Source organism: Rhamphochromis longiceps, linkage group LG3 (assembly GCF_057381845.1).
Source record: "Rhamphochromis longiceps isolate RC_006_pf linkage group LG3, R_longiceps_female_GT1.1, whole genome shotgun sequence".
Lineage (NCBI taxonomy): Eukaryota > Metazoa > Chordata > Actinopteri > Cichliformes > Cichlidae > Rhamphochromis > Rhamphochromis longiceps.
This window is the reverse complement of record NC_140559.1, coordinates 40071000-40085535: the sequence shown is the minus strand read 5'-3', so window position 1 is coordinate 40085535 and position 14536 is coordinate 40071000. Positions and strand designations below refer to the sequence as shown.

Below are 14536 nucleotides of genomic sequence, written 5' to 3'. Positions count from 1 at the left end.
CTGTAAAACAATCTAAAACACTTCGATATCAACATGTTTGCGAGTGTGTGTAGATGATACTGCAACAAACCTTAATCAAAGGTTATCTTTGTAAGAAAGTGTTTGACAGAATAAGGATAGATGCTGTGTGTGCAGGCTTTAACTATTACTAATATTATAGACTGTATATTGAGAATGAGAAGTGAGAAACTGAGGTACACCTTATGCTCATATGGAGGGGACTACCCAATCACAAAGTTACCACACCTTAAAGCATTCACTGCTGTGTTGTCCTTTTGGACTCTAATGTGGGCGGAGCCTATAGTAGCTTTCATAGTGTGACAGATGAGGTCCAACTAGACAGGTTATGGAGAGACAGACAACCATTCATGTTCACATTCACACCTGCAGGCAATCACCTGAATCACCAGTTAACATAATAATATATGACTTTGGACTCTGGGGAGAAGTCAGATAGGTAGAGGGAGAAGATGCAAACTTCACACAAACAGCCCAGCTGGTGGATTCCAACAGGAAACTTTCTTGCTGTGAGGCAACAGTATGAACTACTGTATCTATGTGCCACCTTTCTATTTCTGGTTTAATGTCTGTGTAGGTTCTCAGTCATACAGCTCATGGTGGTCTAAGAAGTTTGGAAGGAAAGTGACTAAACTTCTTTACATTTCTGGAAGATGTGTCACCTCTCATCTAAGAGGCTCTTTGACTTCTAAAAATAAAACAGTAAAGAGTCTCAGGTATTTTAACCTCAGTGAGGGTTTTACTTCAAGTGGGTCAAAGACCCACAATTAATCACTACATCACTTGAGCCAAGCTGTGAAAAAAGGTGTGGGTCATTATAGACCTATAAGTTTTTGGAGTTAAAAAACACATTCATGAATCAAACCTAATCAGTGCTCTGTGTTTGGCTTATTTAGTGATTCAAAAATACAAAAGAGTGGCAGCACAAATAAAAGTTTACAGTTTGACTGTTGTTTTAGGTTCAGTGCTGCCATCTTGGATTGTTAACTCAGTCTGTGTGTCTGCTCAGACTTTCCAAGCGGTAAATGTGAGTTGTGTTGCACAAAAAAACTTTTCGACTGGTAACTCAGAATTTCCAACTTCTGTCTTATTCAAAAACTATCACCAGAGATTTGGGGTAAGAACACTTTGAGACCTTGCCTCCCCCCATCATGTAACCTACTGAGGTCACCTGAGGAAAGTACCATGGAGGGGTTGTGGCACAAGGAAGGGATCTCAAAACTACATTGTAGGTGACTGACAGCTGATGCCATAAGGCTCCACCTCTGGTCATTCACAGTGGACATAGATGTACTTTTTCACTCCTCTTTCAAACCGTCAGTATTTTCTGTTCAAAATGTGAACACTGGCACCTTCGTATGAGTGATATTTGATATGATATTGGAAGCAGATGAAACCAAATAAATATTTTGAGATCATTGTCTGTCCATAATCACGGAGAGTGAGTGAGTGTGGTGGCCAGAAACTGAAAACAACACACTTTGGGAATACAGCATTCATGTATGGCACAACAAAAGTCTGTGGATGTTCAGAAACATTTGCTGATAAGATGACTCGAGATAAAATATTTCAGCTTTATGATGACCACACAGGACACTGCACAAATCATATAAAAGAATAAAAATAAATAATAATAAAACATGACTATGAGCTGGTAAAATATGTCACCTGACCTGAAACAACAGAAGGTAAGAAGCAAACACAAGAAGCGAGCCTGCATGTTTGCAGTGGACAGGAAATGTGAATACGTCACATGACTGCTGTGGTCAAAGCTACAGGAGCTGTTTGAGGTTTGTATAAAAGGAAAGGAAGCACAGAGAGGCCACAGTCAGAAGAAACACTCTGCTCTTATCTGTATTAAATGCAGCTTCTCTTTTTATTATTGATGTAAAGTCAAAGTGTTTGAGATCAGCTGAGGATCAGAGTGCAGCAGGGCTGGATGTGAGGATGGGGCACTCTTTGCTCTGCATGACGGGGTTATTGTGTAAGTACATTTGTGACATTGTTTGAATGGCACTGATTAATGAAAGTGTTTCTCATGTGTGAGAATTAGAGTGTATCACTGGTTTGAAGTGTTTATGTGAGAGTTTGAACAAAGCATATTTGTGATGTTTATGAAAGTTACAGACAAATGTTGGCTGGTTCCTTGGTTCAGTTTAGTCTGGAGTATCGTGTTGGATACATCGCTGCTTGTTGCACTTGACTCATTGTTGTGTACAAGTTCATATATTCATGTTTTTTTAAACTTGTTACTAGATTATAGTTAATTTGCATAGAAATATTTTGATGAGCAGTAACTGCGTCATGTGAAAATTAATCTTTAAAAAATTACTTTAGTTGATCTTGATTTTGATTTTCTGTCAGTTTGATCCTGATGATGTTTAATCTTTACTTTAGTGCTCGGTTCTCTCTTCTACGTTAATGCTGAAGGTGAGAAATGGTTCTTTGTTTTCTTCACATTCATATAATATGTATAATTTTAATCTGATATTTTGTATTTCATGCACCATTTTAAATCACATTCTGTTTCTCTGTTTGTGCATCGTTTTATTTAAGATACTAAATGGGTTTATAAACAGTGAGTGAGTTAAATCCTGCAGCTCTGTGCAGTCACTCTGTGGTTTTACTCAGAATATTAATTAACTGCTTTAATTTGTTTCATAAAAACACATCTTATTATTTTCAAGTCCAAATGTCACCAGGATGCAGTAAATCTTTTGACTCTTAACAGCAGCAATAAAAATCAGTTCAGCTTCAAAATGACTTTATGCTTCCATCAATCTCTAACTTGATGTGTTTATGTGAACAGTTCCCAATAAGCCCACCGTGATCCTCGAACCATCCTGGCCTCAGATACACAGCAGTGAGACAGTCACTGTCAGATGTGAAGGAAGTCAGTCGCTGTTTGTATGGAGAGATGGCACATTAATCAGACCTCGAACATCTGAATACAGAATCAGCAGAGCTACTGAGTCTGACAGTGGAGGATACAGCTGCTGCACCATGACTCTTTCAGCCTGCAGTGACACCATCACACTGACTGTATCATGTAAGTTGGACACATTTCATTGAGTCATATTGTTCTTTGTTTTAGTTTAGTAACAAAATCAGAGAAAATCGTAACAAACATTAAACACAGATGTGATGATCTCAGTTTCTTCAGTACCTGCACATGTGTAGTTTCCACCACTGCAGCTCAGAATTATGACACAATTATTTTGTTTTTATAATTTATTTGAAGTTGTGGATCAAACATGATCAATAAATACAGAATGAGCAGAGCTGCTGTCTGACGATGGAAAATACAGATGCTGAAAAAAGAAAAGGCTGATCATCAACAGAGAAGAGTTCTGTTATCACATCACAGCCCTGGTTGGGGTCGGGGATAGCATACAGTATGAAAAACATCTGTGTGAATTATGAATGATAAATGCTGCTGACTGTGCACTGGTTATGCATCTTTATGCATATATATTTATGTGATCATGATCCTTAAAACAAACATTTACCGGTAAATAAAAAACAGATTAAAAAATCTGATAATAAGAGTGACCACAATCAACTGGCCTCAGATCAGCTAACAGTGTATAGTTCACCTGTCTCTGCATTTAGGAGTACAGTTTGGTGGCAGAGCATAAAAACAGTCTCACCTGATTCTTGATTCACTCTGATAAAGTTTTCATCATGTTATATACATCCAGCGTTAGCTCCTGGCTCTCTAGCTGGCTAACAGTTAGCTGAGATACCTGTGCTGTCCTCATGTGTGCTGCTGCCAGTTGTTGATTCTCATCAAATTTGCTTTGAAGTCACTTTTTTTTCTTGTGCTGTTTGTGCCTGTTTGCATCAAGTGTGATGATCACACTGAGATCAGGGACCGACCTACCTGAGAAACCTGAGATCTATTATTGAATTCCATCCATCTTCTTAACCCATCATCCAGGGTTGTGACCTATTAAGCACTTACTGAATTAAAAAAATACATAAATTGTAAATTAATAAAAAAAAATTGGATTTTTTTAAAATTACTATTGAGTTTTTATGTTGAAATCTTTATTTGTTATATAACAAAGTTTTTCCTGAAGCAACTGACAGTCTGATGTTTGTCTTTCCTGTAACATCAACAGCAAGTAAACCCAGAGCCACACTGACAGCACAAAGTTCAGTCATACCAGCAGGGGGCAGTGTGACACTGAGCTGCTCTGTGGAGGGCTCTGCTGGCTGGAAGTTTGACTGGTTCAGACGTGATTCAGAGTTTTCTGGATCTCAGAAAATAGGAGCTGGAACATCAGAGCACACGATCAGTATTTCAGAAGGAGGCATCTATTACTGCAGAGGAGGGAGAGGAGATCCAGTTTACTACACAGAGGACAGCAGTGACGTCACAGTTGTGGAGACTTGTGAGTTTTAAACTTTCTATTATTTAAGTTTGTCATGTGTTTCATACAAATGTAGATTTAAACATTGTGGCATCAACTCCAAAAAAAACCTGCATATTTATAGCTCATTAGCTGCTGTTAGTCTTTAAATTGTGTTTAATATTTGTATTAAATATTTTTGGCCTCTCTCTTTAAATGCTTCTTTATCCTAAACTGACTTTAAGTGGACATGAAAGACTGTGTATTAAGCCATAGAGCCATAAAAACAAACAAACAAACAAAAAAAATAAAGGTTAATCCTGAACATGTTGTCATCCGAGGTCATCAACAGCTCAGCTAACATCAAGTCAGATCAGGGTCGGTAACCCGCGGCTCTTCCGCCCCTCAGCTGTGGCTCCCGCAAACTTTGGGTGAAAAAATGAAAAATAAAAGTCCCACACAACATCCCCAACATCTGCAGGAGGAAGTTTACAGAGTGAGAAAAAGAAAAGTGTGTTTATAGCAGCAGCTACTGCAGCCAGAGAGAGTCTGACAGGCCCAGCTGTGAGCCACATGTTAGTATCCAGCTGTTCACTGTGTTCACCGCCTCCAGAGGAAGAAAGTGAGCTGCTGTAACCTTCCCACGCCTCTCTCCATCTCTGCACTTTGCCGTAAGTTGACCCAGAGCAGAAAGCTAGTTAGCAGCTACGAGCCAAACTCAGAACACTGAGCATCAGCCAGAGGTCTCCGTGGGTCAGAGCCGTGGATCTGGAGATAAACCTGCCATTCTGACACTCATGTCAACATGACAAAGTCTGCTTTCCATAAGGAGACAAATTTGTGTTGAAAGTGTTACAAATGTGCACGATATGATCAACAAGCAATGATTTGTGACTTGAAAGCAGCTCACATTTGTGGATCTGTGTGAAGCTGGCAGTTAAATTAGACTCAAAACCCCACGTGGGCACGAGACGTGATCTGTGCGTGTCAGGTGATTCGTCCACATGTATTTAAGCTGTTGTGAGCTGTGTATTATCACCAGATATGCTGTTATTGTGCAATAAATATCTTTATGTTTTCGACCCTGAGCTGATGTATTTTATACTCAGGGCTGCCCGTGGCTGCATGAAAACAACAGAAGATGATCGCTCATTGAAATGGACTGAAGACATAATTATATACAAAGAGTTTTCATGATTATTCTTCTTATTTTACAATTATTTGACCACAGCTACTTAGACCCCCGGAGAGCAGCCATTTTGGGTTTCTACCTTAGACCCCTGCGGAGTCATCATTTTGCGTTTCTACCTTTAAAAGCCGGAGAGCAGTCAAATGCTGGAAGTGGAAGCTAAATTGGCTAGTCATTCATATGTATATTAGGTTGTTACCTAGGAATTCTGGAGGGAGGGGAGTGGGGGTGAGTGATTGAGGGGATGGGGGAGTGGAGTGTTTCAGTTTGCCATCTTAGGGAGAAATCAACACACATGGGTGTAGGTCCTTTGTTGCTGACATTTATTGATAAAAACAGTACAAAAAACCAACCATTTGTACACATATGTACAAATAATAATAAAAAGTGAGTGAGTACATTTCAACATTTTCAGCAATCACTCACAATCCTGGCACTGCCATGGTATCTGTCGTCTGCATTTACCACATGTGTATCTGTAGCAGTGAACACATCGCACAGTGGCCTGATTTTTCTTGCATTTGTGTTTGACCTGACACGTGGCTCTTTTTCCAGGGCCAGGTGTGGAGGGTTGTGTCCGAAGCAACTGTTCTTTTCTTGCCTTCTTCGCAGCTACATGAGAGCGAGCCAACTCTGTTGCAAGCGCCACCAGGAAGTCCACCCGTCTTTCCTTCGTCCCGGTGCATGCTTGATACAGCACATGTGCATTCAGTGCTGCCATGTCAATCATGTTATAAAACACGGCAACTGGCCAGCGCCGTGTTCCTTTGCGGACAGTGTACTCCCGAACCATCTGGTCCATCACATCCACGCCACACTTTGTTTTGTTGTAAAGGGTGACAGTGTTTGGCTTTCTTTTGGTGGTGTTATCAGTCTGAACCACGCTGTGCATGCTGCTAAGAATATAGACTGTCTTCTTCCGTTTGGCCGCATACGCCGTCAGCGTGGCAGCAGAGGTTGAAAACACCTAAGAAATAAGATAAATTGTTATTTCCATAGCCCTTTTACACACAATGAAACACATAAACATAGAACCACAAAAGACCTGCAACATACCTGAGTGGTGAATTCATTGCGATCTGTCTGTCTAGTGGATTGAGGAATTTCCCTGCGAATCTTGTTGACTGTGCCGAGGATGGTGGTTTTCCGTCTAAGAAGTTTTTGTGCCAGTGAAAGCGATGTGAAAAAATTGTCCGTGGTAACATTTCTGCCCTTGTCTAGGAATGGTTCCATCAGCCTCATTACTACATTTTCAGAAAGTCTCTCCCCAGTGGGACGATTGGGGTCCTTGCCAAGATATGGGAAGACATTGCAAATGTACTTGGATTTTAGGTCGCAAGCCACCCAAAACTTGATCCCAAACTTGTCCGGTTTACTTGCAATATACTGCAGGAAACAGCACCGAGTCTTTGATGGGAAAAGCTGTTCATCAACGGTGATATGTAGACCAGGGTTGTAGCACGTGATGCAGTTGGTGACAAATGATCCCCACACACTGGAAATTGCAGCGAACTTATCAGTCTTTGCTCGATCACTGCGGGTGGACTTGTCATAAAAGCATAATCGCTTGCAGTGGCGCTAAGCGGGGTGTGACGGGTTGCAGTGTTATTTGTTATTTGTGGCATCAATCAGAGTACAAATGGTTGGTTTTTTGTACTGTTTTTGTACTGTTTTTATCAATATAAATTTTATCTGTTGCAAGCGCCACCAGGAAGTCCACCCGTCTTTCCTTCGTCCCGGTGCATGCTTGATACAGCACATGTGCATTCAGTGCTGCCATGTCAATCATGTTATAAAACACGGCAACTGGTCAGCGCCGTTGAGTGAGTGAGTGAGTGAATACATTTCAACATTTTCAGCATATGGCCGCATACGCCGTCAGCGTGGCAGCAGAGGTTGAAAACACCTAAGAAATAAGATAAATTGTTATTTCCAACAAATTCAAATTGTGAGCAATGGGAAGGTCAAACAAAATCACAAATGCATGCATAGATACTAATTATAATTCCAGTATCGCCTCCTCTGTATCAGAATAATGTCTGATCAATTGTGATCAAGGGTATATATATGATACAATCTCACTGCACTTAGCCTAATCCTTCATTGCCCTGAAGAATTCTGTGGTGTACGGACCTCCTCTCCAAGGAAAGAAAATGCAGAGGATACAGAGGAGGAGATACTGGAATTATAATTAGTATCTATGCATGCATTTGTGATTTTGTTTGACCTTCCCATTGCTCACAATTTGAATTTGTTCACACTGCAGATGAGGAGACTGCTTCTCCACCGAAAAAGAGAGCTTGTTTGGGGACTGAGACGGCACAGTGTGGCGTGAAGAACATGTGGGGACCTGTCTCCCTTTCACCCCAATAGAAGCGTACGCTGCAGATGGAGAGCCAACGGCTAAGGCCAAGGTCAGGTCAAACACAAATGCAAGAAAAATCAGGCCACTGTGCGATGTGTTCACTGCTACAGATACACATGTGGTAAATGCAGATGACAGATACCATGGCAGTGCCAGGATTGTGAGTGATTGCTGAAAATGTTGAAATGTACTCACTCACTTTTTATTATTATTTGTACATATGTGTACAAATGGTTGGTTTTTTGTACTGTTTTTATCAATAAATGTCAGCAACAAAGGACCTACACCCATGTGTGTTGATTTCTCCCTAAGATGGCAAACTGAAACACTCCACTCCCCCACCCCCTCAATCACTCACCCCCACTCCCCTCCCTCCAGAATTCCTAGGTAACAACCTAATATACATATGAATGACTAGCCAATTTAGCTTCCACTTCCAGCATTTGACTGCTCTCCGGCTTTTAAAGGTAGAACGGTAGAAGCCTGGCAATCCCAGTGTTTTAAGACATCTTGTATTGTATTAAGTATATTTATTATAATCTCTGAATTATGGACGATGAATTTTAAAGAAAGAAATCTGAAAAACAATCTGGACGTTAAAATTTGTCCCTCAATGATCAGCAGTTACTCAGGTTTGTGTCGACACATTTGTACAATAGTTTGTGTGAACTGGAGACCTGAAAAGTTTCACACAAATCACTGCACACATCTGTAAATCTTACTTTACGCTTGTGAATCATATTATACACAGTTGCACCACTTTCAAGGTAAATTTCTTGCCATAAAAACAAGGATATACTGTCCACCTTCACTCCCTGTCTCTGTAGCTGTAAGTGGTTCTTCAAAGGGAAAATGCAGCTGTTAGCTGTAATGTTAGGATTTGTAGATCACTTTATAAATGTGGAGTGTGTGGAGAAAAGGCTGTGTGAGTCAGATACACCGGTGGGCCACCACACATTAAATAAATGTAAACACTGATTTTTAAATCCAACTTCATTTAAAGTCAAAATGTCACCAGGATGCAGTAAATCTTTCTCCTCTGAACAACAGCAAAAAGAAAACCAGGCTTCAAAATGACTTCATGTTTCTATTTGTGTCTAACTGGATATTTTTCTGTGAACAGTTCCCAGTAAGCCCACTGTGACCCTGCAGCCATCCTGGACTCAGATATACAGCGGTGAGACAGTCACTGTCAGATGTGAGATTCAGGGAGGTGAAGGAGCTCAGTGGACGTATGAATGGAGAGCAGCCAAGTTAAACACACCTCCAACATCCAGTGAATACAGAATCATCAGAGCTACTGAGTCTGACAGTGGAGGATACAGCTGCCGGGGCAGAAGGGACTATTTCTTCTCAGAGTGGAGTGATATCATCACACTGACTGTATCATGTAAGATCTTTCATCCAGATTATTTCAAATTACTTATTGTGTTAATCTAACCTTTAATTGGGAAAATGAGTCATCTGCCTATTAAATAAAATCACAAATCAGATGTTAATTTATTTATTTTTTATTCTAGTAAACTTTCAAACATGATAACAGACAGTTTGTGTTTATATTACAAAACTGATCATTTAACCATTTGTGGACAGGCTGCAGTCTTCAGTGTCCATGAACAGCATCAACATGCTGGTTCAGACGTTTCTTCTCAGGGTAGAAATTCTTTCTTTTCTTCTTGTATAAAAATATTTTTAATGTTAGTTTTAATTCAAAATTAATGGTTAAAAACATGTAACACATGTGAACATCATAGAAAAAGCAAGTGAATGTTTCAGTTCAACAAGCGCTCCAGTCAGACATTAAACTTCAGTAACACTGTGCAGTCATGAAACTTTAATCTGAGTCAAACTGATTTAATCAGCATTAAATAAATCAATGAAATAAACATCACCCCACAGATACAACCTCAGTGAATTATGTCCAGTGTTCACTCAGTGTGGGTGTTAAACTGTGTGACTGGAGTCGTGCTTTGTGGCATCGAGAGCTCAAAACACTCCGTCAGCAACAAACTGAGTATGGATTAAAAAGGTACACTTAGTGACAGACAAACAGGGTATTTTAAAACTTTACTTATACTCGATACCACTATAATTACTGCTTGTGAATTGAAATGCATTCTGGGATACCTGGCTGCCTCACGTCCACAGTACCACCAGTTCATCGCAGTCGATTTTCTAGTATTGATCTGTGCTGACTTACTCTACATGGTAACCAATCAGATGTTAGACGAGCTGCAGTGGCAGCGTTAAACAAGACCCTCCACAGGTTGATCACATTTTGGCAAGTTTGGTCTCACGAGGAACACAAACTCCATCTTTAGCTGAATTAAACTCAAAGGACTCCTGTGTGGTTTTATTTTATTGGAGACTTCATTGGAGTCTGTCAGCCTCTCTGATTGTTCAGTTTTTCTCTGTAAATAAGGTGTTTACATTATTCAAAATTAAATTTAAGATCATAGAAAACTACCTGAACTTGATGTTGGAACCATGTCAGCGATGGTCACGGTGCTCGAACAATAACAGACACCATTCAGTGTAGTGTGACTTTAGACTATTATTAAAGGGAAAAGTAGAGGGGACACAAACAAACTGACCATGGATTAAACATGGATAAAGTACTTTGTATTTGTAACATTTGTCTTTGAATAGATGAAGAATAAATCAGAGGGAATCTGTTGTGTAGTTGTGCATGAAGACAGTCTAATGTGTCACATGCAGGTAAATGTTTTCTGTTTGGTGCTAGAAGCTAAATGACTGAGTGAATTGGGCTCGTTATTGGGCTCATCTCGGACGGGGATGAGTCTGCCTACAGGAGGGAGGTTGAACGTCTGGTGTCCTGGTGCAGCCACAACAACCTGGTGCTGAATGCCCAGAAGACAGTGGAGATTATTGTGGACTTCAGGAAGCACACAGCCCCACTCCCCCCCATCATCCTGACTGACACCCCCATCACCTCTGTGGACTCATTCCGCTTCCTGGGTACCACCATCACCCAGGACCTGAAGTGGGAGCCCACCATCACCTCCGTCATCAAGAAAGCCCAGCAGAGGATGTACTTCCTGAGGCAGCTGAAGAAATTCAACCTGCCAACACGGACGATGATGCAGTTCTACACTGCAATCATCGAGTCCATCCTCACCTCCTCCATCACCGTGTGGTACGCTGGAGCCACTATCAGGGACAAACAGAGACTGCAGCGTGTTGTGCGCTCTGCTGAGAAGGTGATTGGCTGCAGACTCCCATCTCTGCAGGACCTGTACACCTCCAGGACATTGCGGCGTGCAGCTCGGATCACAGCTGACCCTTCTCACCCTGGACACAGTCTGTTTGACCTGCTCCCCTCAGGCAGGAGGCTCCGGTCCATTCGCACCAGAACCTCTCGCCATAAGAACAGTTTCTTCCCCTCTGCTGTCGGACACATGAACAATAACCGTATGACTGTTCCCACCACTAACACATGACCCTACGCTGTGTCACTGCATCATTCCATGTTTGGCACTGATCACCACCTGCACTCATGTATATATCTTTCTACGTAGCACTTTTAATTCTTATTCTCATGTATATATCTCATGTATATCTCATGCACATATCTTTCTACGTAGCACTTTTAATTCTTATTCTTACTTTTATTTTTTCATGTCTATTTAAGCGCAATTTATGACAGTATGTTTGCACTGAAGCACCGCAGCAATTTCCTAATGTTGTAAACCTGCTCAACATTTGGCAATAAACCCCTTTCTGATTCTGATTCTGATTCTGATTCTGAATGTGTGAAGTTTGATCATTACTATTAAGCACTTACTGAAAAAAACAACAAATTGCATATTTCTAAAATGATTCTTGAATTTTTTACTTTCTCTTTAAAATCTTTATTTATTGTAACAAAGTTTTTCCTGAAACAACTGACAGTCTGATGTTTGTCTTTCCTGTAACTACAACAGCAAGTAAACCCAGAGCCACACTGACAGCACACAGTTCAGTCATACCAGCAGGGGGCAGTGTGACACTGAGCTGCTCTGTGGAGGGCTCTGCTGGCTGGAAGTTTGACTGGTTCAGACGTGATTCAGAGTTTTCTGGAGCTCAGAAAATAGGAGCTGGAACATCAGAGCACACGATCAGTATTTCAGAAGGAGGCATCTATTACTGCAGAGGAGGGAGAGGAGATCCAGTTTTCTCCACAGAGGACAGTGCTGCAGTTACAATTCAGAAACAAGGTGAGGGTGAAATTTTGTTGTGAAATAAAAAAAAAACAATGACTACATTAAAGTAACCATTTATAAATATAATTTTTTCAGTTTAATATTTGTTTTTATTTGTTTGTTGAACAGTTATGGCTGCTGTGAATCTGCAGCACAGCTGGTCTCAGATATTCACTGGTGAGACAATCACTCTCAGATGTGAGATTCAGGGAGGTGAAGGAAAGGTGTGGAAATATGAATGGACAGCACCCAACACAAACAGCCCTCCAACATCCAGTGAATACAGGATCAGCAGAGTTTCAGTGTCCCACAGTGGATACTACAGATGTCGGGGTAGCAGTGACTATCTCTTAACAGGATGGAGTGATGCCTTCAGACTGACAGTTTCATGTGAGTTGGACCATGATTCATGCTGACATTTAATGTTTTCATGTTTACATCTGTCTTAACAGGAAAACTCCAACAATGATCCAGCTGTCTGCAGGCAGCTCAGGACAACAGTTTTTCTCACTGTGCAAACAGAAAGGAGAGACACCATGGAGGCTCTTAAAATATCAGCAATGTAAAGAGGAATGTACAGAGATGACAGTTTGATAAGAGAATGATAAATCAGTGAAATCTTTAGTTTGTTAGACAGTCTAATGTGTCACATGCAGGTAGGGATGGGAATGGATAAGAATTTATTGATTCTCATTGGCTCCACTTTGAGAGTCGCCACCATCTCTAAGCAGAATATCAAAGACATTCATGCAGATTAGAGGCTGTGAGGTCAAATGTTTGTGCATGTTGGAGGTATTTCCCCTCTTTGTTGGGATCAGTGTTGGGATCATTTCTCAAAAATGTAAAGCAAAAAAGTTCTTACACAAAATCAGCACAAAGAGACCTTAAATCAGTTGTCATGGTGATTCTACAGTAGAAACATGAACAGGTAGAAATGGAGCTGCAGCCTGACTGCTCATCAGTTTGTTACGATGAAGTTCATCACTCTTGGTTATTGGCTAGCTTAGCATTAGCATGCTGTCCTTGCAGGTGCTTTAAAGAGCTCCAACAAAAACTACTTTGTTTCTGTTTGTAGATAAATTAATCAGTGAATGTTTAAAGTTTGATCAGTGCTGTAACAAGTTTATTCTTGAGGGTGATTTAATGTTTTACTTATTTTGTTTCTTCAACAGCAAGTAAACCCAGAGCCACACTGACAGCACAAAGTTCAGTCATACCAGCAGGGGGCAGTGTGACACTGAGCTGCTCTGTGGAGGGCTCTGCTGGCTGGAAGTTTGACTGGTTCAGACGTGATTCAGTCTCTTCTAAAGCTCAGCTCATGAGAGGAAATGAAGCAAACAGAGTTATTAGTGTCTCACAAGGAGGTCTGTACCACTGCAGAGGAGGGAGAGGAGATCCAGTTTACTACACAGAGGACAGCAGTGACGTCACTGTTACAGAAACTTGTGAGTTTAATTATTTTATTTCTACCACACTAAGAGGTCATTATGTAATGTGTGCTAACAACTTTATCTAATAGCTGTGAGTTTATTAACCCTCAGATAAGTTTTCTGCTCATTAAGATTACTTGGAGAGGTGGGAAAATAGAAACATTTATTCAACTTTGTTTTTGATTTAAGTCCACAATTGTGAGACTAAGGACTCACCCTCACAGAGAATGTGCTCTCCAAAAAACATCAACAAAACAATTCAGACCTTTAAAAAATGTGTTTCAGCTACAAAAGTTCAAATTCCAAAGAAAAATGAGATCTTGCAGTGAAAAGTTTCAGATTTTGTTTTAATAACAAACAACAAAACAATTGTTTCTTTGTTACAGTGTTGATGTAAATACCAGCCGTACCTGCAGGTGTAAACATGAGACTGTGCTGTAACTATGTAAACACTAGGGGTGCAACGATACACAAAATTCACGGTTCGGTTCGGTTCGATACTTTGGTGTCACGGTTCGATATTTTTTCGATACAAAAAAAAATGTTCATGCCTTTTTAATTTGTCATTTATTAAAATTATAAATATATATTTTAACTCAAAAGTAGAGTTTTTAAATTTAACCCTAACCCTTGTGCGTGTTTTTTATTTTGACAGCAAATGCGCACCTGTGGACCACTTATGTGCAGCCCTGGTTATTTAGCTCGTCATGTTGCAGCCACAGAAATTCTTTTGTCCATGAAACCATAAAGCTGCACTTTCTTTTTGCCTTATAGTCTGATTTGTCATAACTTCTCCGTTTTGTGGTAAGCTTTTCTTTGGCTGTCACTTCTTCACCCTGACCTGTCTTATTTGGCTCAGCAGAACTGAAATATATATCCTGCTGCTTATACACACGCACTCACATAAGCTCAGCGATGCTCTGCGCGATCAACCTTTCACATGTTTAAGCTTGCTGCGGGAGATTTCACTTGTCATG

The 14536-nt window shown here is 40.5% G+C and overlaps 1 protein-coding gene across 1 annotated transcript in view; it reads left to right on the top strand.

Moving 5' to 3' along the window:
* Positions 1 to 2710: 2710 nt before the first annotated feature.
* The window catches only part of LOC146674649 (Fc receptor-like protein 5), a 74924-nt gene continuing 63098 nt past the window's right edge, over positions 2711 to 14536 (top strand). Inside the window, exons 1-7 of the mRNA XM_085401104.1 lie at positions 2711 to 2726; positions 2828 to 3067; positions 4143 to 4415; positions 9051 to 9317; positions 11872 to 12150; positions 12259 to 12519; positions 13302 to 13574. Coding sequence (XP_085257230.1) covers positions 2711 to 2726; positions 2828 to 3067; positions 4143 to 4415; positions 9051 to 9317; positions 11872 to 12150; positions 12259 to 12519; positions 13302 to 13574 — 1609 coding nt within the window. The remainder of the gene's footprint in view (positions 2727 to 2827; positions 3068 to 4142; positions 4416 to 9050; positions 9318 to 11871; positions 12151 to 12258; positions 12520 to 13301; positions 13575 to 14536) is intronic.